At 56.9% G+C, this 26,094-nt stretch overlaps 2 protein-coding genes across 3 annotated transcripts; one reads left to right on the top strand and one right to left on the bottom strand.

The window, feature by feature from the left end:
• The first annotated feature begins 4,532 nt into the window (after window positions 1-4,532).
• CTSZ (cathepsin Z) lies at window positions 4,533-13,513 on the top strand. The gene is made up of 6 exons (XM_036825562.1): window positions 4,533-4,796; window positions 5,250-5,413; window positions 8,991-9,170; window positions 11,359-11,509; window positions 11,901-12,063; window positions 12,931-13,513. Exons 1-6 carry the CDS (start codon window positions 4,654-4,656, stop codon window positions 13,039-13,041), a joined length of 912 nt encoding a protein of 303 aa, XP_036681457.1. The 5' UTR covers window positions 4,533-4,653; the 3' UTR covers window positions 13,042-13,513.
• Window positions 13,514-13,617: 104 nt separating this feature from the next.
• Window positions 13,618-25,860, bottom strand: NELFCD (negative elongation factor complex member C/D). Of its 2 annotated transcripts, none has more exons than XM_036825559.1 (15): window positions 25,752-25,860; window positions 20,945-21,060; window positions 20,593-20,702; window positions 19,626-19,735; window positions 18,889-18,996; window positions 18,254-18,406; window positions 17,918-18,048; window positions 17,089-17,254; window positions 16,662-16,796; window positions 16,114-16,253; window positions 15,275-15,389; window positions 14,845-14,940; window positions 14,627-14,767; window positions 14,208-14,337; window positions 13,618-14,110 (listed from the first exon to the last, which is right to left on the bottom strand). In XM_036825559.1, the coding sequence occupies exons 1-15, from the start codon at window positions 25,836-25,838 to the stop codon at window positions 14,076-14,078; spliced, it is 1,773 nt and encodes a 590-aa protein (XP_036681454.1). In that variant the 5' UTR covers window positions 25,839-25,860; the 3' UTR covers window positions 13,618-14,075. The 2 variants fall into 2 exon arrangements, with proteins under 2 accessions (XP_036681454.1, XP_036681456.1); XM_036825561.1 differs by having other exon boundaries at window positions 20,945-21,057; window positions 25,752-25,852.
• Between the last annotated feature and the right edge of the window lie 234 nt (window positions 25,861-26,094).

Genomic DNA, 26,094 nt, shown 5'->3' on the forward strand with positions numbered 1-26,094 from the left:
GGGAGCCAAAGGAGGCTGAGAGGGAGGGAGGGGCGGGGAGGGCTGGGTGGGAACCGGTGGAGGAGAAGGAGCCCTGCACCTTGAGGACAGTGGCCTTCGGGCAGCGGGAAGCATGGTCTTAGATCGCAGAGCATGGCAGCTGAGAGGCGCGTTTACAGCCCGGTGACCTCGCCCTGCCGCCCTCTTCTCCAACCACCTCTGCTGGCACTTGGCCGCACCTACCAAGGGTGCTGGCCTTTCAAGGCCTTTGCACACACTCTCCCTTCTGCTTGAAAGGTCCAGCACTTTCCATGGCTACATCCTCATCAGTCAATCCCAACTCACTGGATGGCTAAGAGGACGTCCCAGAGCAGACTCCCGAGGCCCTGTCGCTACCAGGCCCCATTTGCTCTGTATCTAGCACGTTCTTCTTCGAGCCTCTTTCTGTTTCCACGTGGCCCCTTACCAGAATGTTCGCCCTGGGCAGGCGGGGACTGACACTCCTGTGTCCCCAGGGCTGGGTCAGTGGCGTGGCGCATCCTAGGTGCTCAGCAATGTTTGCCGACTGTCCTTAGAGCGCCAGCAGACTGGACCGGGTGAAAGGCCCAGGCCGCTCTGCAAGGGCTCCTGGGCCAGCACCTGGGTGGGCTGGATGTGACCTGCCCGGTGGGCGGTGGCCAGCGTGTTCTGAGGTGATACTGACAGGCGATACTCACGAATGTGACCCCCAGGAGCCGAGTTCCCTCCCAAGTGAGCCTGTGCGGCCAGCAGAGGGTGTGGTGGCGATGGCATTTGGGGACCACGAACTTGACCCACATTCACTGCAGAGGGTCAGCGTGAGCGTCTGACCCAGTGGCCGCGTGGATGGAGACGAGACTGCAGCTGGCGAGAGGACCACGGTGCCCCGCGAGCCAGACTTGCCTTCTGTCACCGCCAGCGTCTTTCACAACAGATGCGGTATCCAGGATGTGGCTCAACTCAGGAACGTGGAACCATAGGAAATGTCTGCAGCCTGCCGGGTGCAGGCAGGCAACACGGCACGAAGGAAGGAGAGGAGAGGACTTCGAGGCAATTCCACGGTGAACAAAAACTCACCTTGTTCTTATGCTGCAGGTTGGGAGACTGGGCCGGCCCTGGCTTACCTGTAAAGTGTGTGATTTCTTTATTGGGACGAGGGGACAAGTCAACCTTATTTTTATTTTTTTTTATTTTTTATAAATTTACTTATTTATTTTTGGCTGTGTTGGGTCTTCGTTTCTGCGCGAGGGCTTTCTCTAGTTGTGGCGAGCGGGGGCCACTCTTCATGGCGGTGCGCGGGCCTCTCACTATCGCGGCCTCTCTTGTTGCAAAGCACAGGCTCCAGACGCGCAGGCTCAGTAGTTGTGGCGCACGGGCCTAGTTGCTCCGCGGCACGTGGGATCTTCCCAGACCAGGGCTCAAACCCGTGTCCCCTGCATTGGCAGGTGGATTCTTAACCACTGCGCCACCAGGGAAGCCCTCAACCTTATTTTTAGAAGCAAATAGGCTTTTGTGTCGTGGCCTTGGATCACATGTTCGCCAGGAGACTTTACGGGGCGTTAAAAAAGTAAAAAGGGACTAGACTCAAACCCACCACCCGGGAGCCTTGGGCTGAGTACCGGTCTCTCAACCTCTCTGGAGCCTCGGTCTTCCCACCTATAAAATAGGTGACGGCATCTGATTCCCACCTCATGGGGTTGCGCCTAGGGTCAAATGAGAAAAGACTTTCCCAGGCGGGAGAGCCTTCTAGACTGTCAGACTCTGCCTGTAGACACAGCCCAGGGAGCGGGAGGGGAGCGCAGGGGTGACTCAGTTCCCCAGGGAGAGGCCTTTGTCCTGGTTTCAGGGAAGGGTCTGAGTCTCAAGTATGCGTTAGATGTGCTCCGCATGGGGACACACAGGTGAGGATGGCCTGAGGGGAGCCGACCTTGGGGCCCTGCCCGAGCCTCCTCTGTTCCAGGCAGATAAGATGAGTCACGATCCGCAAAATGCCCTCACAGGCATGCAGAGCGGTGTCCGGAAGGGACCGTGCAACCTGCCGCTCAGGTGCATCTGCTTCGGGGAGAGACGGGCGGCCGGTCCAGCAGGTTCTCCTCTCCCTCCGTCCTAGCGGCCTTTGAATTTCACCTGTGTGCCTTCAGAGACCTCCTAGGGCCAAATGCCCTCGGCTAACAGAGGCGGTCAGGGCCGTGGTCCCCTCCCTCAACAGAACACAGCTCTAAGGGACCCAGTGTGGTATCAGTGACCCCTAAAGTGACGCGGCTAGCTCACCCCTCAGAGCCGTGGGCCAGGTGGACGTGCCTCGGCGGACCACAGCCAAGTTCAGAGGGGAAGAAAGGGTCCAGGGGCTTGGCTCCGCGTGTTGGACCCGTCACAGGTGCTGAAGAAGCAGAGTGGGTCACAGGAGAACTCATTTACTTCTTCTTGCCTTGAAAGTTGTGGTTTCAAATGTCTGGCCTCCCTCCCCCTCCTCCTGCCCGATTTTCCTGTCACTCTCTGAGTTTGAGTTGCTTCTACGACAGGAAAACCCTGGTGTATCACCACCTGTCAACGCTGGATGTCCTATTCGTTGCCAGCCTGAAAATGTCACCGTCCCTCCCTTTAACCTGCATTCTCCAGGGCTGAATGCTCCCTGACCCCAAGCCCCACTCTGACCCTTGCTGCAGGCCCTGGCCTACGGAGGCCCAGTCATCGGGCAGGCCCAGCTCTGCAATCTGCGGCTCAAAACGAAAACAGGGCGCCTTGGGCAGCCCGGCATCACCCCAAGTGCTCGGGGCCCTGTTGACGGCAGGGGTCACAAGCCCACGACGCCGGCCCTGCCTGTCATAACGCTGACGCGTGGGGACCTCCTCGGAGAGTCCCGGGGCGCCTCCAGAACATCCAGGTCTCCCAACACGGCAGGTGCCGAAGAGCTTGTAACCCGGCACATCATTTTCACCCAGCATCAGGGATGCAGCCCCAGACCTCACAGCAGTCCTCAGAGGCTGGGCCTAGGGACCGTCTGTGTCCCGTGTTGTAAAACTTGTGGTCGGACTTTGCACCTCTTGGGCCCTGACCGCTTATGGGGACTTGGGGGTCCCCAAAATATTTGTCACCCTGCAATATTGGGACCATTCTGGTCATTCTTCAGCAACTAGGAGGTTTTAGCTTGTTCTTCGGAGGAGACCAAACACCCACCTCTTAGGAAGACCCCACCTGGATGATGGATGTCACGGGGGTCACGGGGACAACCATGCCGGCTTGTTTCCGCACGTGGATGGAGGACAGATTGGCCGACTCACCTTGGCCATGGAGGAAAGAGGGGTAGGAAGGGGAAGTCCTGGCTGGCAACTCCCTTCCCACACGTGCTACACCCGAGGGAAGGGAAGGGCTTTGGCGCCAGGGCCAGGACACCTGTTCGAGCAAATCAGCCTCTGCAGACGTGGTTTCCGTGCCCCCATCCCCACTGCTCAAACCTGCACGTTTTCTCACGGAATCGGGGTGGAGGGTGGGCAGCCCCATCCCACCTCCTAACCAGGAACTGACTCACACTAAGGGTTCCGAGGAGCCGACTTTCCGGGAAGATAAAAGACACCTCAACAGATAGACTTCAACAGTTAGAGGCCGTGTCTACATGTTGCCTCAGCAATAGCGTCTCAGGAGCAGGGACTAAGCCCTGCTGGGATTCCGTGGGTGCCCCAGGGCTTCCAAGGGTGGTCACAGAAATGGCTGGAAGTCCCTGGGCCAGCCACCGTGGTTTCTGATTGCAGGTTTGGTGCCGGCAGAGGGAAAGAGGGGGTGGGTGTATGGGGATGCCCATGTAGTCCAGGGAACAGCAGGGTCCCCGCATCTGAGGACCCTATAGCCAAGGCTGTGGGCCCTAGAGCAAAAATCCTGGGCCCTCTTCTCCCAGGACCACGGAGGCCATTCTGTGGTCGGCTCAGGTGACCGCCACTCAGGAGGGGCAGGAGGAGGGGAAATTCTTGAGTTACGAAACCAAGGCCCCCAGGGTCCCACTTCTGCTTTTGTTTCTCTGTTTGAAGATGAAACGGCTTTGTTAGCAGAAACTCCTCCAGCAAGCTTTGGGAGTTGGAATGTAGAATTAATGATTCAGGCCCAAGTGAAACTTTCCTCGAGGGGCACTTTCTGGGAGGATCCTGTCGTCCTTCACTATGTAGGGAAAATGTCTCTCCAGAAAGGGCCTGGGCCTTCGGGAAATGGCCTTCAGAAAGCTGGGCCAGAGCACAGTCCTGCGGGGAGACCCCCCTGCCCATCCCCGGAGGCCTGGGCCCACGTGGGATGCGGGGAGAGGGGCACCTCTCCGGGGCCAAGGGTCCCAAGAACCCAAGGCTGGGGATGCCCCTGAGAGTGAACGAGGTCTGACGGATGGGAGGCTCCCGGCTGGCGGCCGGGTCAGGTCTGGGGTCAGCCGAGGCCTGGCGCGTGACCCGAGTCCGGGCGGCGGGGCCGTGCGGCCGGGCGGGGCGGGGCCGGGTCACCGGGGGCAGCCGCGCGCCCCGCCCCGGGGGAGTGTCCCGCCCGCGCGCAGCCACCTTAAGGGCCGGACCGGGCGGGGCGGCCGGGGCGGAGGCTGGCGGAGGAGCTACCGGCGCGGGATCCGAGTTAGGATCCGAGTCGGGATTCGAGTCGGGGTCCGATCGCAGCGGCGCGGGAGCCATGGCGTCGTCCGGGCCGGCGCAGCTGCTGCTGCTGCTGCTCGTGCTGCCGGCGAGCGCGGCGCGGGCCGGCCTCCACTTCCGCCCGGGCCGCGGCTGCTACCGGCCCCTGCGGGGGGACCAGCTCACCCAGCTGGGGCGCAGGTCGGGGCGGCTGGGGGGGCGGGGAGGGGCTGCCCATCTCCCGGGGCTTCGCGCCCTCTCCCGCCTGGTCACCCTGCCGCCTCCTTGGGGTGCCAGGAGCCAGGACGCCCAGCCTCGCTTGACCTCTGAGGGTCAGGGCCAGCCCCGTTGCTTTGGGGGCGCGCTCTTTCACATTTGCGGGGTTGGACGAGGCGCACCGGTGCAGGAGGCAGGCCAGCCTCGCCGCCCTGGCATTTGGGGCACTGCTGGCGGAGCGGTCTGGTTCCTGCACTGGGGGCGGGGGTGTGCCCTGCCCACTTCAGATTCTGAGCGGGCAGGGGCGTCTGCTGGCTGAGATGGCCCTCTCCCGCTCGCTCTCAGTTTGGGGAGGGGAGAGGGCGCTGGGGAAGGTGCCTGCGCGCCGGACCCCCAGGGGCCCCAGTGCTGATTCCGGTGGTGGTGGTCTGTTCCCAGGACATACCCCCGGCCTCACGAGTACCTGTCCCCATCGGATCTGCCCAAGAGCTGGGACTGGCGCAACGTGAATGGGGTCAACTACGCCAGTGTCACCAGGAACCAGCACATCCCCCAGTACTGTGGCTCCTGCTGGGCCCACGGCAGCACCAGTGCCATGGCGGGTAGGTCGGGGACTGCGGCCCCTCTTGACTGTGGGCCAGGAGGGCCCGTCCAGCTGCCTTCTTTGTCAGTACCGGCAGCTGCAGCCCAGGGTCCCGGGGGCCCGCAGTTCTGTGCCAGGACTCAGCCTGGCATGGGGCGGTGTCTGCGTCAGGCCTCGGGGAGCGGACCCGGGGCCTGTGGATGCCCGGCAGTCACAGGACTGAAGACCTGTGACAAACGGCTCCCAGGAGCCTTATCTGTCCCGAAGCTTGTGACCTGGGCTCTTGGGGATCAAACCACAAACTCACCGAACCCCTTGCTGGTGTTTGGGTATGCGGAAGTGAAGCTACTTTTCAGCGTAGTTAATATTTGAAATGAATGCCTGCCCTGGGCTTGGAACATTGAGCAAGGCTGGCCGTTTTCTCATCTGGGCCTTAGCCGCCTGGCTGCAGTGAGGGCGGGAAACCTCGAGGCCGGGGTTGTGGGGCGGGGGGTGGGGGGGGGTGGATCCGAAGTCAGCGCCGCTCTAGAAGGCTGCCGGGCCTGCCTTGGTGGGGGAGGGAGGGGGACTTCACACCAGCCTGGGCCTTCATTCAGCTCGGGGTTCCGGGAGCCTGCAGTCACGCCGGAATCTTTCGAACTCCTGCCCTGTGGCATTGTGTTAAGCCAATGTGTGGCTACTGCCTCTGGCCTACGCTCGATGTCTCATCCCATTTAAGCCTCCTGGCTGCCCTGTGATTGCTCCCACTTTGCAGATGAGGAAACTGAGGCTCCTGGCAGGGAGGTCAGGAGACTAGGCCTTTGTGGGAGTGACAGCCGGGAGCAGAGCCCGGAAGCTGGGCTGTCTTTAGGATGAGGAGTAGGGGTGGCGTCTGGACCCCAGGGCCAGCCAGCTGTACTGGGTGCATCTGGCAGGGTCTCGTGGTGGCCCTGCCCCATCTCTCCTGGGGGCTGGGTTGTACTTCTGACCCTTCAGGAAGGAGGAGGGCGGGGGCGGGTAGGCTGAGCCCCATTTTATTTTGTTTTATTTTATTAAAAGATTTTGTTTTGGCTGCACCCCGCGGCTTGCAGGATCTTAGTTCCCCAACCAGGGGTTGAACCCCGGCCCACAGCAGTGAACACGCCGAGTCCTAATCACTGGGCCACCAGGGAACTCCCTGAGCCCCATTTTAGGGTGCAGGAGCTCTTCTGGGCAGCTGGGGAGGCCCCTGACTGGGAAGGAGATGGACAGGGCCCCTGGAGAAGAGGCTTAACCACCGGAGCCGCTGGGAGACTTCAGGGCCCCGCAGGCTGGCAGGCAGGCAGGCAGGGTGTGGGCAGGCCTCGAGCCAGAGGCTCAGGGCAAAGGCCTGGCAGGAATGGCGCACTCCCTGGCCTGGAGGAACTGAGAGGGCCTTTGTGGCAGGGGCCTAAGGGTGGGTGGGGGAAGCTGAGAAGGTCACCAGGGGCCCTACCCCCAGGGGGAGGGGCCAGGCAGAAGCCTGAGGGATCTTAGGGAGGGAGTCACATGCCAAGCTTTGCATCTGTAGAGGAGTGCGGGGCCTGGAGGGGCCTGGAGGGGATGGCGTGTCCCTGTTAACAGGTCAGCCCTCCCCTTGCTGGAGTGAAGTCTCCTGGGCAGATAGATGACTGCTTCTCCCCTCTTGCTCTCCGACCGCTAACGGCCTCCCTAGCAGCAGGCATCCTCTTCCTCTTTCACCGAGAAAACAGAAGCCCCCAGAAGGGGACTTCCACGGTGCCCGGCCCAGCTGCCACCTGCTGCAGCTGGTCATAGCTCGCCTTCCCTCCCGTCCCCGGGCGTCCAGCGTCTGAGCCCCTGGACGAGGCCATCCCTGCCGATGCTCAGACCTGGCCATCGCTGAACCCCACCCCGTCTCCAGCCGCCACCCCACTTCTGGGCTCCTGGAGGGGCCTGCAGTCCCCACTTCCTCCCTGCCAACCCGACCCCCTCCAGTCGCCTGCCAGCTCCTCGCCAAGGTCACCGGCACGGGGCCGCCAGGGGCAGGTCTGGTGGTTGCCCCCGGGCCTCGCCCTGCCCGGTTGTGCTTGATCACCCCCTCCCCGAAATGTTTTCCTCGGCTTTAGCCACAGGCCCCCGATCTCTGCCTCACCGGCCCCTCCTTCACCCCCCTCACCGGCTCCTCATCCCCCCGCTTAACTTCTGGACCTTGGGCTCCCCAGGACCCTGCACCTGGACTCCGCCTTCACGTCCCCCCGCGGGACACCTCCAACCTCAGGTGTTCCTCCTTTCTGCCACCACCCTCACCCCCAAACCAGTCCTTCCCCAGCCTCCCTGATGGCTCCAGGAGAATGCCATCCCTCCCTCACTCAGGCCCAAGCCCAGAGGCACGCCGCCGGCCTCCTGCTTCTCACCCTCAGACCACCGGCCGCAGGGCTGGACCCCACCTTCAAAGCGCCGCTGCGGAGCTGCCTCCCCGGCCCGCCTGTTGCTGCCCTGGTGCAGCAGCTCAGACCCAGGCCGGGACCCTTTTCTGTTCTGCTGGAAACCCTCCAAGGTTTCAGGCAGATAAAACAAAACCCTGCCTCGCCTGCACAGCCTGTGTAAGCTGGCTCCCTGTTCCATGTTGGGACCCAGTTTGGACACCAAGAGCTGAAGAACGGGGCGGGGCACCCTCAGGCGGGAGGGGTTATTGGGTGAAGTGGTGTCAGCTGGAGGGTCAGCAAGGCCGGGGAGGAGGCTTGAGCGCCCAGGGCAGCGCCGGCCGGAGGCTGCTGAGAAGGAGCTTGGGGAGACCTGCAGGGGGGGTGGAGGGCGGGGCTGACCCGCACAAGGGGGTCTGCAGAGGGCTGTCCGCGGAAGAGCACTGGGGGGTGCGTCCAGGGGCGCTGGGGGAAGGGCTGGGGTGCGTGCTGGTGACTGGCCGTGGGTTCCAGAAGGCCCGGGGCTGGTCACATGGCCGGATGTAGAGCCCTGTGGGCCCAAGGGCCTAGGAGGTGACCCCAGGGCTGTAGGGGGCCTGGGGATGCAGGAGGGAAGGAAGGGGGCGCCTGGAGGGGGCTGCTGGTGGGTGGAGGGCCTGGCCGCTTGCTCGCCGTCATCAGGGAAGGAACAGGCGCAGCTGCGGTGAGTTCTGACCCGGAGTTCTGACCTGGAGGGGGGATCTCGGGATGCGGCCACGAGGTGGGTGGCTGCGGGATCGTGGCTCCGGGAGAGTGGAAAGCGAGGTGGCGGCCGTGGTAGTGTTGGCTGCAGGGCCCCGCAGGATGCTGTCTGTGCAGGGAAAGGGGGGCAAGGCGCGGGGGGCCGTGGCTGTCCTCAGCCGTCCCCAGCTGCCCCGTGGGCCGTGTGGGCCCAGGCGCGTGCGGAGTGAGAGTGGGGTCGCCAACCGGCCCCTAGTCTGGTTCCCCAGTGCCCTCGGGGATCTACCAGCCTTGAGGCAGGACACGCCCGGCCCTGCCTGGATGGCACTTGTAGTGGGGGGAGGGTGGGCATCGGTGCCAGGAAGGGCCCGGGAGGCCTCTGTGGAGAGCAGGGACCCCAGGGAGGAGGGGAGGGCCCTCCAGAGAGGGATGCGTGGCCCCCGGAGCGGCAGGCAGTGGGGTGGGTGCTGACCAGCATGAGTGCTGCCCCCGCAGACCGGATCAACATCAAGAGGAAGGGAGCGTGGCCCTCCGTACTGCTGTCCGTGCAGCACGTGATCGACTGCGGCAACGCCGGCTCGTGCGAGGGGGGCAACGACCTGCCGGTGTGGGAGTACGCCCACCGGCACGGCATCCCCGACGAGACCTGTAACAACTACCAGGCCAAGGACCAAGGTAGGGATTGCTCACCCCCCAGGCGCGTGCGCACACGCGCACACACACACACACACGCGCACGCGCACACACACACACTCACACTCTGCCCTCTTCCCAGCGCGCGTGTGGCCGGGGCCCTGGGGGAGGGCGGGACGGAGCTGGGAGCCCCCTGCCGCCGTGTGCCTCGTGGGGCGGGGTGACGGGAAAGTTGGGGCCTGGCCTCCTTGGTGGGAAGACCAACAAAAAAGGACTTGGGATGAGGGTCTCCAGCCTGCGTGCCCTGCGGCCAGGCCAGGCCCTGGTGTTTGGGTTCTGACACGTTGGCATTTTGGTGGTTTCATGGCCCTTTGTAAGGGGAACGCTCATCAAGGGAAGAGTGTTTTCCAGGAGCCGGGTGTGGTGAGCAGGCAGGAAGCAGGCGGGCCCGGCCTGGTTCGAGACCCTGGTCCCGGCCGCCTGCATCTGGGTGGATTCGGAGACGAGGGCGCTGCACGGACCAGCGGATGCAAGCTGGCCTGGGGCCCTGGAGTCGGCACGGTCCTTTCAGGCTGCTCCCCTTGGAAACCCAAGGAAAGAAAAAGTCCAAACCCTAACGCCACAGTGGGTAGTTTTCAGTCACCTGTCTGAGCTCCCTTGTAACCAGAGCAGAGAGCTGAGACCAACTCAAAAGGCCTTTTGAGACAGGAGCGAGGAGGATGGCGGTGTGTGGGGGGAGCCCGGGGGGCTTTTCTGTCCCCCTTCCATCTGTAAAAGGTGTGCTCAGGCCCCTGTACCTTCTGAAGGCGCCATCCCACGCCCACAGGCTGCCCCCGCCTTGCCTCCCAGGCCGTATTGCCCGGCCAGAAAGCATCTCCCCAAACTGGTCCAGTGAGTTGTTGAAGTGATAGATGCAGCAGGGGTCAGAGAACCAAGGAGAGGTGTCCAGGATGAAGGGGAGCAGGGAGGGCCCCCGAGGGCTCAGAATCGGGAACCAGGTGGTCCTTGGAGCCCTGATCCGCCCAGAACTGGTCTTGTCTGTCCTCGGCCAGGCCCCTCCAGCCCACCTAGTACAACAGGGCCAGATGGAACTCATCAGCACCTGATTGTTTGCAATAAGTAGTCCTGTCTTTTTTTTTTTTTTCTTTGGCTGTGTTGGGTCTTCGTTGCTGTGCGCGGGCTTTCTCTAGTTGCGGTGAGCGGGGGATACTCTTTGTTCCAGCGCGTGGGCTTCTCATTGCGGTGGCTTCTCTTGTTGTGGAGCACAGGCTCTAGGGCGCACAGGCTTCAGTAGTTGTGGTGCATGTGGGCTCAGTAGCTGTGGCGTGCAGGCTCAGTAGTTGTGGCTCACGGGCTCTAGAGCGCAGGCTCAGTAGTTGTGGCACACGGGCTTAGTTGCTCCGCGGCATGCAGGATCTTCCCGGACCAGGGATCGAACCCGTGTCCCCTGCACTGACAGGCGGATTCTTAACCACTGCGACACCAGGCAAGTCCCAGTAGTCCTGTCTTTGTATTAGCAAGTGTGGCCACAGATCCACCTTTTTTCAGGTTGTCCTGGGCATTTGGTGTCCAAGGGACAAATTAAACCAACAGTTTAATCCTCAAGGAGTTTTATGTCTTGGGGGAGGAGTCTGGATAGATACAAAACTATAACAGAAATAGGTAACGTGAAAGCAGTAAAAAGTGGTGCCGTGGGCCGAGGCAGGATAGACGAGGTGAGAAGTAATGCTGTCTAGGGCCCAGGAAGGACGCAGGAGATGGTGTGGAGTCTTCCAGATCTCATAGCTGCACTGTTTTTTGAGGCCTAATTATTGATACCTCCTCAGACCGAAATAATAAGAAAATGCTTATTTTTTCCCCAAACGTGTCGGCCTATTCACTAGCCAACAATACAATCTTATTAAAAGTGAATAATTTAATTACACTCTATTCTCAGCTGTAGAGTATTGTGCAAAGGCCTTTCTCCCGGCTTTAAAGGAAAAGTGGAGCTTTTGAGCACCTACTATGTGCTAATTAACGTTTCTTTCCACTGAGGCCTGGGGAAAGGCTTTTTATAACTCCTGCAGCTGAAAGAAGAGGTTAATTAAACACCCAAGGGCAAGAAGATTTCCATTATTAGCTGATGGATGGAGCGTTCAGTTAGAAAAGTGGGGATTGGGTCTGGGCGTGCTTCTTTGTTCACGGGTTAACGAGGAAATGGCCTCACGCTGACTTTCCGTGCTGTCCCCAGAGTGCAACAAGTTTAACCAGTGTGGAACATGCACTGAATTCAGAGAGTGCCATGTCATCAAGAACTACACCCTCTGGAAAGTTGGCGACTACGGCTCCCTCTCCGGGAGGGAGAAGATGATGGCAGAAATCTATGCGAAGGGCCCCATCAGGTGAGGAGCTTTGAGACCCCTGCCTGCGGAGGGCGTGCACGCTTCCAGTAAACGGGACCCGGGTGATTTTCACCCTTTCCTTCTGGCCAACTCTACCCACAAGGCTGGAGACACAGCTGCCACGTGAGTTCTCTCAAAAGTAAAGCTCAATAGCCCACGTGCCCCTCGTAGGATTATTGTGAGGGAAGGACACAGCCATGGACAGTTCCCAGCGTGTAGCCAGCGCTCTGGGGCGGCTGGTACAGCTTCGGTAGGGAGGACGCAAGTGAGTAACAGAAGTTTGGGCAGAATCATCAGGTGTGCGTTATCTGAGTTGGGTCCACACGGCTCTTCCTAACGATGGTCAACGATGGCCATTGAAGGCGCTCATTCTTTCCCTGCTTGCTCTCAGCTGCGGTATAATGGCAACGGATAAGATGTCTAACTACACCGGTGGCATCTATGCTGAATACCACGACAGGGCCTACATAAACCACATAGTTTCCGTGGCCGGCTGGGGTGTCAGCCACGGGACGGAGTACTGGATCGTCCGGAATTCGTGGGGCGAACCATGGGTAAGACATTTCCACTACGACTCCTCTCACTCGGATGGTTCTGGGGGTTTTGTAGCTGAGAACTGCGGCCCTGAGCAGAGGGGCTTCAGGCTCCAGACCTGTGGGGTGACGTCCTTCTGCGCCGCACGGGGGCCGTCCCCGTTCTGTGCATCGCAGCACGTGTAGCCGCATCCCCGGCCCCTACCCAGTAGATGCCAGATGCTCCTCCCCGCCCCCCAGCTGTGACAACCAAAAACGTCTGCAGACGTTGACAAATGTCTCCCAAGGGGGATGGGGGCTGAGAAGTGCTGCTTTCGAAGTTTCCGTTTAGCTAGCTTTTATTCCTTTACAGCCATCTCATTCTTTTTCTTGCCATACTTTCGGCTTTCCTAAGTAATACTGTGGCGTTTCTTAAAAAATACTTTTTGAGTTGAGTCAAAAACCCAGGGGAATTAAATTAACTGCCAGAATTTCTAAGACCTAGTATTAACCATTAACAGCTGAAGACACAAATTCATTGTTATTGAAATCAGGGAAGGTGATTTATGTCGAAGTGATGAAATGTCAGTATTTTTTATTAAACGACTATAAATGGGGATATTAATAGGTAGTCGAGTCATCTGGTCTAAAGAGTTGATCAACATTTTAGTTACATTAATTAGCTCTCGGCATACAGGGCCACGTACCCCTCGTGTTGAATATTAACCAAGTTAGATATTTCACAAAAGCTATTTCCTAACAGGGGTCCCAGGAAAGGGAAGGGGCAGCCGAGCGGGTGGCGGGGACGCTGCGGGCCCCCCGAGCCTGAGGCTGAGTGAGGAGGGGCGGGGGTCAGTCTACGCAGAGCGCAGACAGGATCCAGCTGACGCACGGTCCCGCCCCTCACAGGGTGAGCGAGGCTGGATGCGCATAGTGACCAGCGCCTACAGAGGCGGCAAGGGTGCCGACTACAACCTTGCCGTCGAGGAGAAATGCACATTTGGGGACCCCATCGTTTAAGGCGGACGTCTCCAGAGGAGCGGCTCCTAAGTGATCGCATGAGCCGTAACCAGAGGGGATCCCACCTTCACGGGCACTGGGGTGGTACTGCCGTGGTTTGAAGGAACTGGGGGTTGACGGTCACATACGTGACGGCCGGTGACGGCCCTGGGCGCCGAGAAGGGATGGCTGACGCGATGCCGCACGGGCTGAAAGCGTTCCCGGGGGGGAGTCGCAGAGGGGACGACCCAGCACCCACACAGGACCGCTTCCTGCCGGGAGGACGGCAGCGCACCATCTACCTGCAGAAGAGTGATCCACCAGGCGGTGAATGATGTGACCTCCGTTTTCTTCAGTAAATGATTTGGCGACTGTGGTCTGTGATGTATTTACGAGGTGGAACATTTCAGACTTGTCATCACCAGTTCCCCTGTCACCCTGAAATCAATGGTAGGGCTGAGGGGGGATGGCGATCTCAAGTTGCCCAAGGGATGAATAAAATGCACACTTCACACCAGAACTGAATCTGAGTGCTTTATTTACACACGAAAACAACATTAACACTGGGACCTACACCTTCCAACCGCAGAAGGGCTTTTTATTCTCGGAAAATGAAAGCAATTGCAATATGAACTAATCAATGGAGCCTTGTGAGAAAACTTAAATCAACTTTGAAAATAGTTCATCAAAGAGTCTCAGTTTCTGAATTGCCATTGAAAATAGTTCACCTAAGAGTCTCAGTTTCTGAATTTCCACCACCCCTGGGGCTGACAGTTGGCTACATCCCAAGAGGGAACGGGAACCTAGTTCCGCTACTGGGGGAAACGAATACTGTAAACAGGACTCGGGGGCGGCCCTGGACTCACGAGCGGGGACTGTTGCTGACGGCCGTTACACTGCTAACATCTTCCTTCTTAACAAAGTTATCCGCCTCCTCCCACCAGAGCCCATTTCCAAGATGCTGACGGGGCCTCTTCAACAACAGCTTCTGGAAAGGGTTCTTCCACAGCGGGTCTCCTGGAATGTTCTGCTCCGGCTCTGGAGGGTGCGCTGAATCAGTTCACCAAGATGAAGTTAGACTTGCAGTGAGCTTTAACAAACAGAAGGAAAACAGGCACTGGGTTAGAAACGGGAGGGAAACAATGACATTGAAAACTGCAGCCAAGAGACGCTCAGGCCAACCCTACCTATGAACTCTGTCACAGGGTCGTGTTCACCTTCCGTTTTAATGGTGCCGGCGATGCTGTCGTTCTCCAGGATAGGAAGGAAAAGCTGCACGAAGTCAGAGGTGTATGGGGGCGCGACGACGTCGAGCACCTAGGGGAGCACAGCCGTGAGTGGCTCTGACGAGTCAGACGGCAGCCGTGCGCGAGACCCTCCCCCACGCCCCGCCACCCTGCTTCCTGCCCACCATCTCCCACACTAAGACGCCCGGGGCTCAGGCAGGTGAAGCACTGTTCCTGCAGGTAGGAGGTGCCTGGCAGACGGGTACTGTGCCACTGTCATCACCGTGACTCTCCGAAGGCACGGCTCCCGGAGTTCGGTGCAGGATGACACCGAGCCCAGAAGGGCGCTGCCAGGGGACGCGGGAGCCGGCGCCGCTGACCTCAGTCACAAAGTGGCGAATAAGGGAGATGTCGGTGTCCAGCTTCTCCAGACGCGTGCGGATGTAAGTGACCACGGGGAGCACGCAGCCCCGGCTCAGCAGGTGCACCGTCCTGTCCAGGAGGGTCTTCTTCAGCTCGAGCTGCACGGGCGGGGCGACGAGGCTGAGACGGGGCCGCCTCCCCGCGGGGCCGCCCAGCCCGAGGGCCGCCCGCTCACCTGCTCCATCACGTCCAGCTGGGAGTGCTCCGTCTCGAAGAGCTTCACCAGCAGCTGCAGGACCTGGGGGTGGAGGAGCTGGTGGCAGGTGCTGATCTACAAAGAGGCCAAAGGGAGCCGCCCTGAGCGCCACGGCTGGGTCTCCGGGCTCCCCGTCAGCCCCAGAGAACCGCCACCAAAGACAGCTCGTGGCCGACGACGGCGGTCCCCAGCGCTCGGCCGGGGGCCGGTCAGCCTCTGTCCCATTCCTCGTCCTTTCAGGGACGCTTGATAAAAACTGAGAGATCTGTGGAGTCGACGAAACTAGCTCCTTAAAAGGAAACTCCTCATTTGGAACAGAAATAACCAGCTCCGGAAGGACTGTCTCCTGAAGGCGTGGAGCGGACGGGCGGGAGCCTCGGGCCCGGAGCTGGGGGCCCGCAGCCCCTACCTCGTCCAGCAGCGCCAGGTGCACCGGGGTGTGGTCCGTCTGCAGCTGGAAGTACCTCGGCTCGGACACAGTCCAGTCCACCCACTTCAGCACGCCCATGGCCACCACCGGAAACCTGCAGGTAGACGAGGCAGAGCGCTTCCTTTAACCAAAGTTTTCTACAGGGTAAACACCACCAACTCAACCCAGCGCATCAAGTCACTCTTCAGCGCGCTCTGCCAGGGAGACGCGACGAGTGAGAACAGGCTGACGGGACCAGCATCCTCTCAGACGCGCTGCTCGAGGACCCGAATCCCACGCTCAGCTGACTGTGGGCCAACCGTGCCGGTTTGAAAGGAAAAGACCATTCACGCAGCACTCCATGAGCTTGGGGGGCTGGGCTGAAGCTTACTTTTACTTAGCAAACCCTTTCTTTGTCACTAGTACAAATTAACAGAGGAATATTCAAATGCCTAAGAGGACACCCTGTGTGTAAGCTTTTCTAGTGAATGCTTATTTACATAATTGGCATGACGCACACCATTTCTATCTAGGCGATACTTCGTTGGTCTTTTACTGTAAATAGAGCCTCTTCTTCAAATCAATTTTGATAATTCTGGTTGGTCTTCCTTTTTCTTAGTCTAATTTGCAAACGGACTTCCGGCAAGTAAACACCTGAAAATTACTCATGCTGCTAGAACAGTTTAAAGTGCTCTCTCTGTATTTACAAAAGAGAAAATAAATACGATGAATAAGTATCTCTGAACCTGTTATATGTTTTGAGCTTTTAATATGAAGCTCAAAGCACCCGCCCCCCCCCCCCCCCCAGAGAATCAGGGTCAGAACCCCCACGCGCTCACCGGATACACTGGTACAGGGTGCTCAGCTCGGCCACAAGCTCAGACGCCCCTTTGTTCTCATTGCAACACAAGTTGTGAACAGTCTCAACAGCTTTCGATGTCGACTTCAGCTCGTCTTTATTGATACTGACTCGCTTGTTCTGAAAACACACGAAGTCGGTGAATCCGGACGGTGCCCGCGTCCTTGCAGTCGGGGTAACCTGGCCTCAGCCCTTCTCTCTGCAAACCCCCGTCCCTGTCTCTGAAGCATCCCCGTCACACAGCGAGACCGTCCGCCAGGGAGACCGGCGTCTGTCAGTGGTTTAGGGAATCGGTTTCGTTTCTTTAGTCACACTTCAAATTACAGTTTAGATTAGTATCGTAGATGCTGTGCACCTTTCCTTGAGACATTTAGCACTTTGACTTATTTTATGCAGAAACATTAGAAAAGACATTTCTGAGACTAGTTGGGCCCGTGATTCCCTGCAGCCAAAATTCCCAAATAACCCCAAGGAGAGGAGGTTTCCGGCTCCCTGAAAACGTCCGCGAGCTCTCCGAGCCGACAGCACCTTCTTCCAGGTCTCCACCACGCTCGCCGCATACGCCAAGATGTGGATGTACTTGTGCTTGTGGTCCTGGTTGATCCTGGCCCCTGGCTTGAAGAGTGACTGCATGAACAGGTCCAGGAAGGCCGGCACCCGGATCTGAAGAGAAACACACACACACGCTGAGAAGGAACACAGGAGTGAGACGGCAGCTGAGTCCACACGCACCCATGGCAGGAGGGCCCGCTCACGTCCACCGCTGCACGTGCCTCAAGGTTTGTGAGGGCCGAGGACGTGATGAGGAAGGACCGGGAGAGGACAGAAACACTTCAAGAGGAATGTGCACTCGCTGACTTCAGAGAATTAAAAGGAACACCACCTTTCCAAAAGCATATACTTCCGATCGGCACTGAGGGTGTCCCATCTTAGGTTAAAATGAAAAGCAACTCACGAGTTCAACAGGAGGCGGGTCCATGCTTGTAAACATCTTGAACAGGACTGTGATGTCGGCCGGATTCAGGGCTCCCTTGGACAACATCGCCCCAAGGGCCTGACACGCCCGGGGATAGGAGGCAGCTGTGCCCAGAGCGAGCGTGATCTGACTGGCGTCATGGCCTCTTGATGAAAAAAAATCGTATATCCCATCATTGACGAGGTGGCTCCCTGTCCCGCCCTCTCCTTCCTTCTCTCTCCTTTTCCTTCCTTCCTTCCTTCAGATTTATGCTTTGAACTGTTGGGGTCCCTTTGTTTTTTCATATTTCTCTCATCCACTGGTACGTTTACTAAGTGACCCATGAAAACAACATTTAGAGCTAACTGGGAAAGAATGGTTCAGTACAGCTTGCAGGCTTCCTAAAAGGAACCACACACTTTTTCAGTATCTTAGACTCCATTAGTAGAAAATGAAGCTAATTAGAGCTAGTTTTGTTCTGTAAAATATGGACCACGATCTAACAATCAGACTAGTAAAGAACTATTTCAGGACTGCTGCCATGCGCCATGGATGAATCCCAATATATTGGGAATTTAGGTTCATAAATACAGTTAGGTTCATAAATACAGTGAATTAAATGATGAGCAAATCGTTTACCAAATATTCATGGAAGCAAAACTTTACAAACCAAACTCTCTTCACGTATTTAAAATCAGCCCGACTTTTTCAGCTCTACTGGATAAAAGCAAGTTTCCTATCTGTCAAAAACAGGAGGACCCAGAGTCTTCGGTTGTGGACACGGGGCAATGCGGTAGGGGCGAGAGTGAGCGGAGAGCCAGCCTCTCACCTCTCCTGGGCGAAGCGCTGGACCTCCTGTGCGATCCGGCGCACGGCCGAGCCCCCCTGCTCCTCCTGGGCCAGCACGGACATCAGGGCCTGCGCGAACAGATACGTGTGCTCCCCGTGACACACCATCTTCTGGAAGACGGCAGGGAGAGAGAGTATGGGGTTTCAGGACCACAGCGATGACAGAGGCAGACAGAAGAGTCCGACTCCGACAGTTGTGCACGGAGGTCCCCAGCTGGGAGGGCGCCCTGGGACCCAGACATTCTCCCCAGTAAAGAGCACGACCCCAGGCAAACGGCCTCCTCCTAAGCGGAGCCACATTGAGGGAAGCGCTTACAGCAAACTCAGGGAGATTCTTTTCGAGGTTTTCTTCCCCTCCGTCCAAAATCGTAGCTAGAGAGGTACGAAGCACTCTAGAAAACACCTCCAACTGCTGGCAGGCCGTGGACACGCTGGTGATCTCCCCCTGGTATCCTGCATCGGAAATAAGCTGCGACACGGATGTCAGCCAAACCCAGCGCTGACGAGCCGTGGCCCCGCGCCCACAGGAAGGTGGCCGCTGGCCGAGCGGGGGTAAGGAGGGGCTGGCACCGGTCGCGGGTCTCAAACTTCTGCTCGGATCCCCGCTTCACCACTAACTAGGCTGGTGGTCCCAGTCAAAGCCCCCACCCCCGGTTCTTCGTGTGTGAGACGGAGGAAACGGCCCAGGCGCTCTTGGAGGCCCCCCTCCGGACACAAGGCTGTGCCATGTTCCCGCCACACCCTACAACCCAGTCCACGTCGATCCCCAAACACAGAGTCTACGCTTCTCTTTCTCGATGTTTATGACTTACTAAAGTGAAACGACGAAAACCTTCACAAAAAAAGCATGTAGGATCTTCTCAAAGGACACAGACCAACAACCAACCAAGTCAAAATCACCCTCATTCATAAATGCTTTCATCTTTTCTCGGACTCTAGGACTCTTCCTACCTTAACAGTGAAGTTCAGCATCAAACAGTCTGGGTGGGCTTCAGCCAGTTTGTAGAAAAGGTCTCTCCACGTGGTATGTGCAATCATTTGTTCAAGCCAAGCGGGGGTCTGACAACAAACAAACAGCAAGGTAAGAGGCCTGGCTTGAGCCTAAGTGAAGAGTACGTCGTGTCAGCAGGCACAGGAAGAGCCCCTGGGCTCCTAGCTTTGGCCGCGGTCCCCTACAGGACGAAGCAGGCCCCGGGCTGCTGAGACCATTTGGTGGCCGGGCGGCCGAGCCAGAGCCCTGAACGCCCCGCAGCGTGTGGAAGCTCCAGCCCCTCACGAAAGGGCGCTGAAAGGCGCTTCCTGTGGCGTCTGAGGCTAGGGGCCGCATCACACGCACCGACTCATGGTGAGTGGGCTGCACGCCCTCAGCAGAGGCAGGCGGTCTCGTCCGTCACCACATGCAGCGGCCACAAAAATGTGTCCCCTGCTCTCTGGTTGTGCGATTGACGGACCCAGGGTGGCCCCGAGTCCACCTCACACCCAGTGCCCGGCGCTCTGAGCGCACAAGATCTCCCTGCCCCGAGTAGAGCATTTAACAGGACATTCGGACTCTATGCAAGTTCGGTCTCACCCTGATTTCAGCCCCTGACTCTTACATGACTGACACAACGCGCCACACTCCCCCGTGCAGGGGCAATCAGCAAAAGACTCTAGGAGCTGGAATTAAAAAAGGGAAAAAGGTTCCTCACCTCTCCTTCTTCAGTAAAGATAGAATCTGCTTTGCGGGGGTCGAAATGTTTGATCAATAAACTCTTCAGATGATTTTCCACAGTTTCCTGAACCTGCACGGGTTCAACACCTGAAAGAAAATGAAAGCCACGAGATGGAAAATGGCAATCTCTCAATTCACTGTGTTATTTTAGAAAAAGTAGACAGATCAAAAGTTTCCATGCAAACCAAATATCACAGAACTGCTTCTGACCACTTAGGATCTGGGGCCTCTTATAAAAATTAATATTACTCATATTCGATGGTAAGACCCAAAAAGGAGTCCAGGGCAAAACACACAAGGATGCTTGTTTACGTGGAAAGGACAGTGACATCTTCGAAGCCTCGCTAGGAACAACGACAAATTGCCAAAATGGAAAAACATCCCCCCCTCCCCCCCTCCCCCATGGAAGAACAAAGCAGATGCCAGCCAAAGGGCACACTCATGTGTGATCACGTGACAGCAGGGGGTCAACTTGCTTCCGGGCAGCACCTACTCCACGATGTCATCTGTACTCAGCACAGAGGATTTACAGTAAGGCTCCACTTGGATCTTATTAGCTAAAAGCCATAATCACGCCCAGTCCTAAATTATCCATCGTTTCTGCTTGCTATAATAGACCTCTTAAAAATGACACACTGAACATACACTGTATAATCCTCTACTTCTACAACATGGTGGGGATAACAGCTCAGTGAGAATCACATTTGCAGATTATCTGTAAACCTCAATTATTGAATCAAAGATAAAAATCAAGCCAATGAAAATGGGTAAGAAGTTCAGTTTTTACTGACAGAGGTCTTAAAAACCAGGAAAACAAACAAACAAACAAAAAGAACCAGGAAAACAAAGAAGACCTTTCCAATTTATCAGCATGATAACGACTCAGCGGTCTACTGTAAAGGTCGGGGTGGGGAAGAGCCAGGACCCGGCCCCCCACAGAGCACCTGTCTGAATGAGCCACTCGGCCAGCAGGTTGACAGTCTGGGCCACAGCAGTGTAGTTCTCTGACAAGAGCTGGATAACGTTCTCTGGAGACCCTCCCGCCTGAAAATACCTAGAAAAGAGTAACAAACAAGCTGTGACACTCAAATGGACGTAGATGGGCATGGGGATGGACAGCCACGGCAGGGTGAGGAGGAAGACAGGTTATTCAGGCTTTTAAAGTGCGGGGACCCCTAGAGGCCTTCCATTCCCGTACCACAGTCTTCTGAATTTCATGTATCAAATTTCACATATCATCTTTTGGGTCTATTACACAACTTTCTCCTCCCAGTGCAAACAACCTTTCTCACATACCTCTTTAGAGTGTTAAAGATGGAGGGTTCCATTATATAATCCCGGGTAGAAAATTTATGTAGGCATTCTTGCTGGACCTCGGCATCATCTTCTCCCTCTCCATAATCATCCTCCTGCTGTTGGCAAAAAGAGCCAGGCTATTCTTCATTACTACAAATATCCTGCAATCTCACCTTAAACCCGTATAACGCTGTCCATGTCAAAAGTGTTCCACCTGGTTGAGAATCTGCCTGCCAATGCAGGGGACACGGGTTTGAGCCCTGGTCTGGGAAGATCCCACATGCCGCGGAGCAACTGGGCCCATGTGCCACAATTACTGAGCCTGCGCATCTGCAGCCTGTGCTCCGCAACAAGAGAGGCCGCGATAGTGAGAGGCCCACGCACCGCGATGAAGAGTGGCCCCCCCGGGCTTCCCTGGTGGCGCAGTGGTTGGGAATCCGGCTGCCAATGCAGGGGACACGGGTTCGTGTCCCGGTCCAGGAAGATCCCACATGCCGCAGAGCGGCTAGGCCCACGAGCCACAACTACTGAGCCTGCATGTCTGGAGCCTGTGCTCCGCAATGGGAGAGGCCGCGACAGTGAGAGGCCCACTCGCCGCGATGAAGAGTGGCCCCCACTCACCGCAACTGGAGAAAGCCCTTGCACAGAAACGAAGACCCAACACAGACAAAAATAAATTAAGTTAAAAAAAAAAAAAACTCTCATTTAAAAAAAAAAGTGGCCCCCGCTTGCCACAACTAGAGAAAGCCCTAGCACAGAAATGAAGACCCAACACAGCCATAAATAAATAAAAATTTAAAAATAATAATAATAAAAAAAAGAGTCTGGTGGTTAATCTCATTCTTAAAAGAAAAAAGAAAAAAAAAAAAAAGTTCCACGGACTTCCCTGGTGGCGCAGTGGTTAAGAATCCGCCTGCCAATGCAGGGGACACGGGTTCGAGCCCTGGTCCAGGAAGATTCCACATGCCGCGGAGCAACTAAGCCCGTGCGCCACTACTGAGCCTGCGCTCTAGAGCCCGCAGGCCACAACTACTGAGCCCCCTGTGCCACAACTACTGAAGCCCATGCTCCACAATAAGAGAAGCCACCGCAACGAGAAACCCACGCACCGCAATGAAGAGTAGCCCCCCACTTGCCGCAACTAGAGAAAGCCCACGCACAGCAACAAAGACCCAATGCAGCCAAAAATTAATTAATTTTAAAAAAAAGTTCAACGTATGTCATTTCATTCGACTTTCACGACAATCTCATGAAGTACGCTGGACAAGTAACGAGTGGCTAAGAAAACGGAATCCAGAATCATACCAAGTGAGACTGTATCGCGACTCCATGCTGGCGAACTTGTGTACGCGGTCATACAGGTTACCGCATCTCATACAAGACACCTCACCTGGGCATCCATTTCTCTTCCACTGAACAAAGACAACAATAGGACCTACTCCCATTTGGCTGCTGTGAGGATTCCAGGAGCTAATTTTTGGAAGAGCCAAGCACAGCACCTGACATTCAGTATGAGTTCAGTAGATGTTAGCTACTATTACTGTCTTCACTATTACTATTTCATATGTGCCATGCATGGAAGGCTTTCCAACAAAGACTGAAGCAGCGATTCTTGAAGGCATAAGCCATCCATCTGCTGTCAGAAAGTGAAGCTCACTGGCTTGCCTCAAATCAGCAGGCCTGCCTGGATACCAGTCTCTGTTCTGCATGGCAGTGACCTTAGGCAAGTCGCTGAATCTAAGGGCAAAACAGGATGATGATGTGATGACAATGGACTGAATGACCCCAAGGCCTGTCCAGCTTTAACGCTGTTACCAACAAGCAGATGCTTTTTGAACACTCACACTATACTGAGCGCTATACTTCTCACCAGGAAACCTAAGAAACTGCAAGACAAGAGATGGCTTTTTCTGCTGAAGGAGTTTACAAACTAGTAACTGCCCCTAACATGATGGGGTAAGAGCTAGGCCAGAGATCAGCAAACTATGGCCCAGGGCCAAATCCATCCTCCTTTTGTCTTTGTAAATAAAGCTTTATTGGAACACAGCCACACAGCCCCCTTTTTAAAAACATGTTGTCTATGCCTGCTTCCCCCCTACAAAATGGGCAGAGTGGAGCTGTGACAGAGACCTGCAGAGCCAACAATATTTACTATCTGGCCCTTTGCAGAAAAGCGTGCCCACCCCTGATGCAGACTCACATCCTGACAGCGGTGCTCTGGGAGCAGAAGGAACCTGATTCCTGCACTACAGGGACCGGGGAGTCTCCTCTCAGACCTTATCTGAGTGGGAGCCTCGAGCGAGACTGGTGAAGGAAGGCCGGCCTTTGCCCCAAGAGGCATCCTTGGGTGTCTGGATTCTCGGGCTTCTACCCTGGGCACTCATCTTCTCCACTACATCTTCTCCTGGGTCATGCCACTTCCCTGCTCATAAATCTAGAATTTGGCCTAGATCTCTCTCTCTCTCAAGCTCTAGACTCAAGTATTCAACTGTCTATTCTCACTTCCATTCGCATGTCCCACTAGTACGGCAAACTCATTAGATTCCAAACTGACCTCCTCTTTTCCCTCTAAACAGATCTGCTTCCTACAACCCATGTTTTCGTAAAGGACTCCATCATCTCTACCTGTTACCTTAAACTCACAAACCTAGAAGAGGTCTTCAATTTCTGCTCCCACCATCCTGTCCAAAGACCCATAAATTCTCTCTCCCACATGTCTAACCAACTTGGCCCTTCCTTCCCTCTTTCCCTCCGCCCTTCCTTATTTTGGGCACTCTCGCAGTAGCAATGGTCCCCCAGTGGCATGGTCTCATTCCTTCCTTTCAGTCACCTTTCACACTGATGCCACCATGACCTTAATAAGCCACAAATCTGATGTCTCTTTCTGGCTTAAAGTTTCCTATCTCCCTCAGAAAAGACATCCGGGCTCCAGCAGGACTTCAACCTTCCACTCGCTTGCCTGCCCAGTGTCATCCCTCGGCACTCCCCACTGGCAAGCCGCAGCCGGACTAAGCTATCTGCGTTTCAGTACCCCTTAGCTTCTGTCGTCTGGCCTGAATGTCACAGCAGCCTCCTTACACGTCTTCCTGCCTCCCCCAAATCCACCCACCATGCGGTTAAGTGAACAGAATTTGGGTCACAGAAATTGATCTTCCACTGTCTCAAAATCCAGCTGGTGCCACCCTTCCTGTCACCTTTCTTGACTTTCTCTCTGTCCTCCATGAGGTCAGAGTTAGAATGAACATGAAATGAACATCTAGCCCACCCCTCTCATCAGTGAGAGCCTATCAGGGTCAGTGGGCCAAATCCGGATCATGCTTAAAGTTCCCCAAACGTGAGACTCCCCAGCCTCCTGTCTGTGGGCGTCTAGGCCTGGCTCTGCCATCCCTAACTGCTTAAGCAAAGGCGAACAACTGGCGTGCTCAGTTTATAAAATGAAGGCACTGGAGTAGATGGCCCTTAGATATGCCCTAGTTGTAACGCGCTGCGACCGGAAGGCTTTGGTGGCCCGGCGGTTTGCTGGAGTGGAGATGGAGACAAAGGACCTAAGTGGGATCCCCATTCCTTCCTGTATGAGTTTCATGACCTTGGGCAGGTCACTAGGTCCTCCCGTCTCACTTTCTTCATTTACAAAATGAGCAGAGCTAACACCCAACTCAGTATCTTGAGCGTGGAATGAGATAATGCATGAAAGCACCTAGCCAGCACAGATTTTCAATTAGCTAAATCTGACTCTATCTCTCCACTCTAAGCCTCCAACACCCTGGAATGATCCAACACGTGAAGCTTAAGAGTGTCACTCCCTGCCCCCAACTCTTGAACAAGTCATGCTTTCCAGCAGCTCTCAAAGGCCCTTCAGAACCCACTGCTTCCACCAGGCAACTAACCACACAGGCCTCCTTTCAGCTCCTGGAACACAGCGCCCACCTTTGCATCCCTGTACCCCGGCTTCAATGCCCTCAGTGCCCCGCCAGCCCCTCTCAACGGGGCACGCCCCGCTCCAGGCTTTCTTCCTTCAAAATACCACTTCAGTATGTCCCCAAAACACCTAGCCTTGACTCTTGTTAAAAGGCAGGTTCCTAGGCTCCCCTCCAGACCAACTCCTCCCAGGGGAGGGGCCTGGGAAGCTGGGTTTCACACATCACTTCGGGTGGGTCTCCGGATGAGAATCAGGTTGGGGTCCCCTGGCCGTGCGAGAGCGCCCAGTTCCGACTGTGCAACCCCTGGCTTCAGGGGAGAAGGTTCTGAGCCTCCCTCAGCTTCCACAGCAAACCCCTGAAGGTCAAGGATGGACGATCCTTTCCTCCTCACTCAGGCCGAGGACTGATTACATCAGCCAGAGCGCCCAAGAGTATGGTTTACAAACAGTAAAGCACATGTGGGAAAGTCCAAAGTTCCACTCTTCCCCCTCATGATGCTAAGTTGGATTGTTTTAAAGATTATGACGACTTTTCACACTGTGTGTGAAATGCCCAATCCTCCACCTTCGAGGTGGTGTCTGACCCTCCCGGGGAGGCGAGGAAGTCCCAGGACCCGGCCCCGAGGCCGCCCCAGGGTGGTCGGAAGGTCAGCTCGGGTCACGAGTGGGGGGCGGTGTCCCTGCGGCCGGAGCTCGTCACTGGGGGGGACCGGGTCCTCACCCCGTATCCCCGTCCCGTGCCCCCCGAGAGGCCGCGCGCCCGGGGGGTGGTCGCGCGGCGGGAGGGGGCGGGGCGGGCTGGGCTTGGACCACGCGGCGGGGGCGCGGCCGGCCCGCCGGCGACGGAGACCAACAGTCCTCGTCGGGGGCGCCCGGTACCCCCCTCACCTGGCCGCCGTCCGCCTCGTCGCCCCACTCGGCCGCGCTCCCGAAGTAGTCCTCGTCCATGATGGCGCCCGACACGGCCCCCGCCATCCTCTCGCGCGAGCGCGCGCGCGAGCACGGCGCATGCGCATGGCGGACCGGTGAGCGCACGCGCGGCTCCGCGGCCCCGCCCCCTACGGACGCGCGCCTCATCCCAGGCGGGAAGCGCAGGGCCGGGGCGGAGGGGCGGGGCCGGCGCGGAGGGGTGGGGCGCAGAGGGCAGCCTACACGCGGCAGAGGGAACCACCCGTACTGATCTAGGAGCGCAACCTGTTTGGGCCCCAGGGATATTGGATCGGGGTAGAAG

The sequence above is a fragment of the Balaenoptera musculus genome, chromosome 15 (genome assembly GCF_009873245.2).
Source record: "Balaenoptera musculus isolate JJ_BM4_2016_0621 chromosome 15, mBalMus1.pri.v3, whole genome shotgun sequence".
NCBI classification, from domain to species: Eukaryota; Metazoa; Chordata; class Mammalia; order Artiodactyla; family Balaenopteridae; genus Balaenoptera; species Balaenoptera musculus.

Coding starts and splice junctions, on each gene's coding strand:
- CTSZ (XM_036825562.1), top strand. CDS start 4,654: ATGGCGTCGTCCGGGCCGGCGCAGCTGCTGCTGCTGCTGCTCGTGCTG. Junction 4,797..5,249: donor CTCACCCAGCTGGGGCGCAG/GTCGGGGCGGCT, acceptor GTCTGTTCCCAG/GACATACCCCCGGCCTCACG. Junction 9,171..11,358: donor CTACCAGGCCAAGGACCAAG/GTAGGGATTGCT, acceptor TGCTGTCCCCAG/AGTGCAACAAGTTTAACCAG.
- NELFCD (XM_036825559.1), bottom strand. CDS start 25,838: ATGGCGGGGGCCGTGTCGGGCGCCATCATGGACGAGGACTACTTCGGG. Junction 16,797..17,088: donor ACCCGCCTCCTGTTGAACTC/GTGAGTTGCTTT, acceptor GTTTCTCTTCAG/ATCCGGGTGCCGGCCTTCCT. Junction 15,390..16,113: donor ACCCTGTACCAGTGTATCCG/GTGAGCGCGTGG, acceptor GTCTACCTGCAG/GTTTCCGGTGGTGGCCATGG.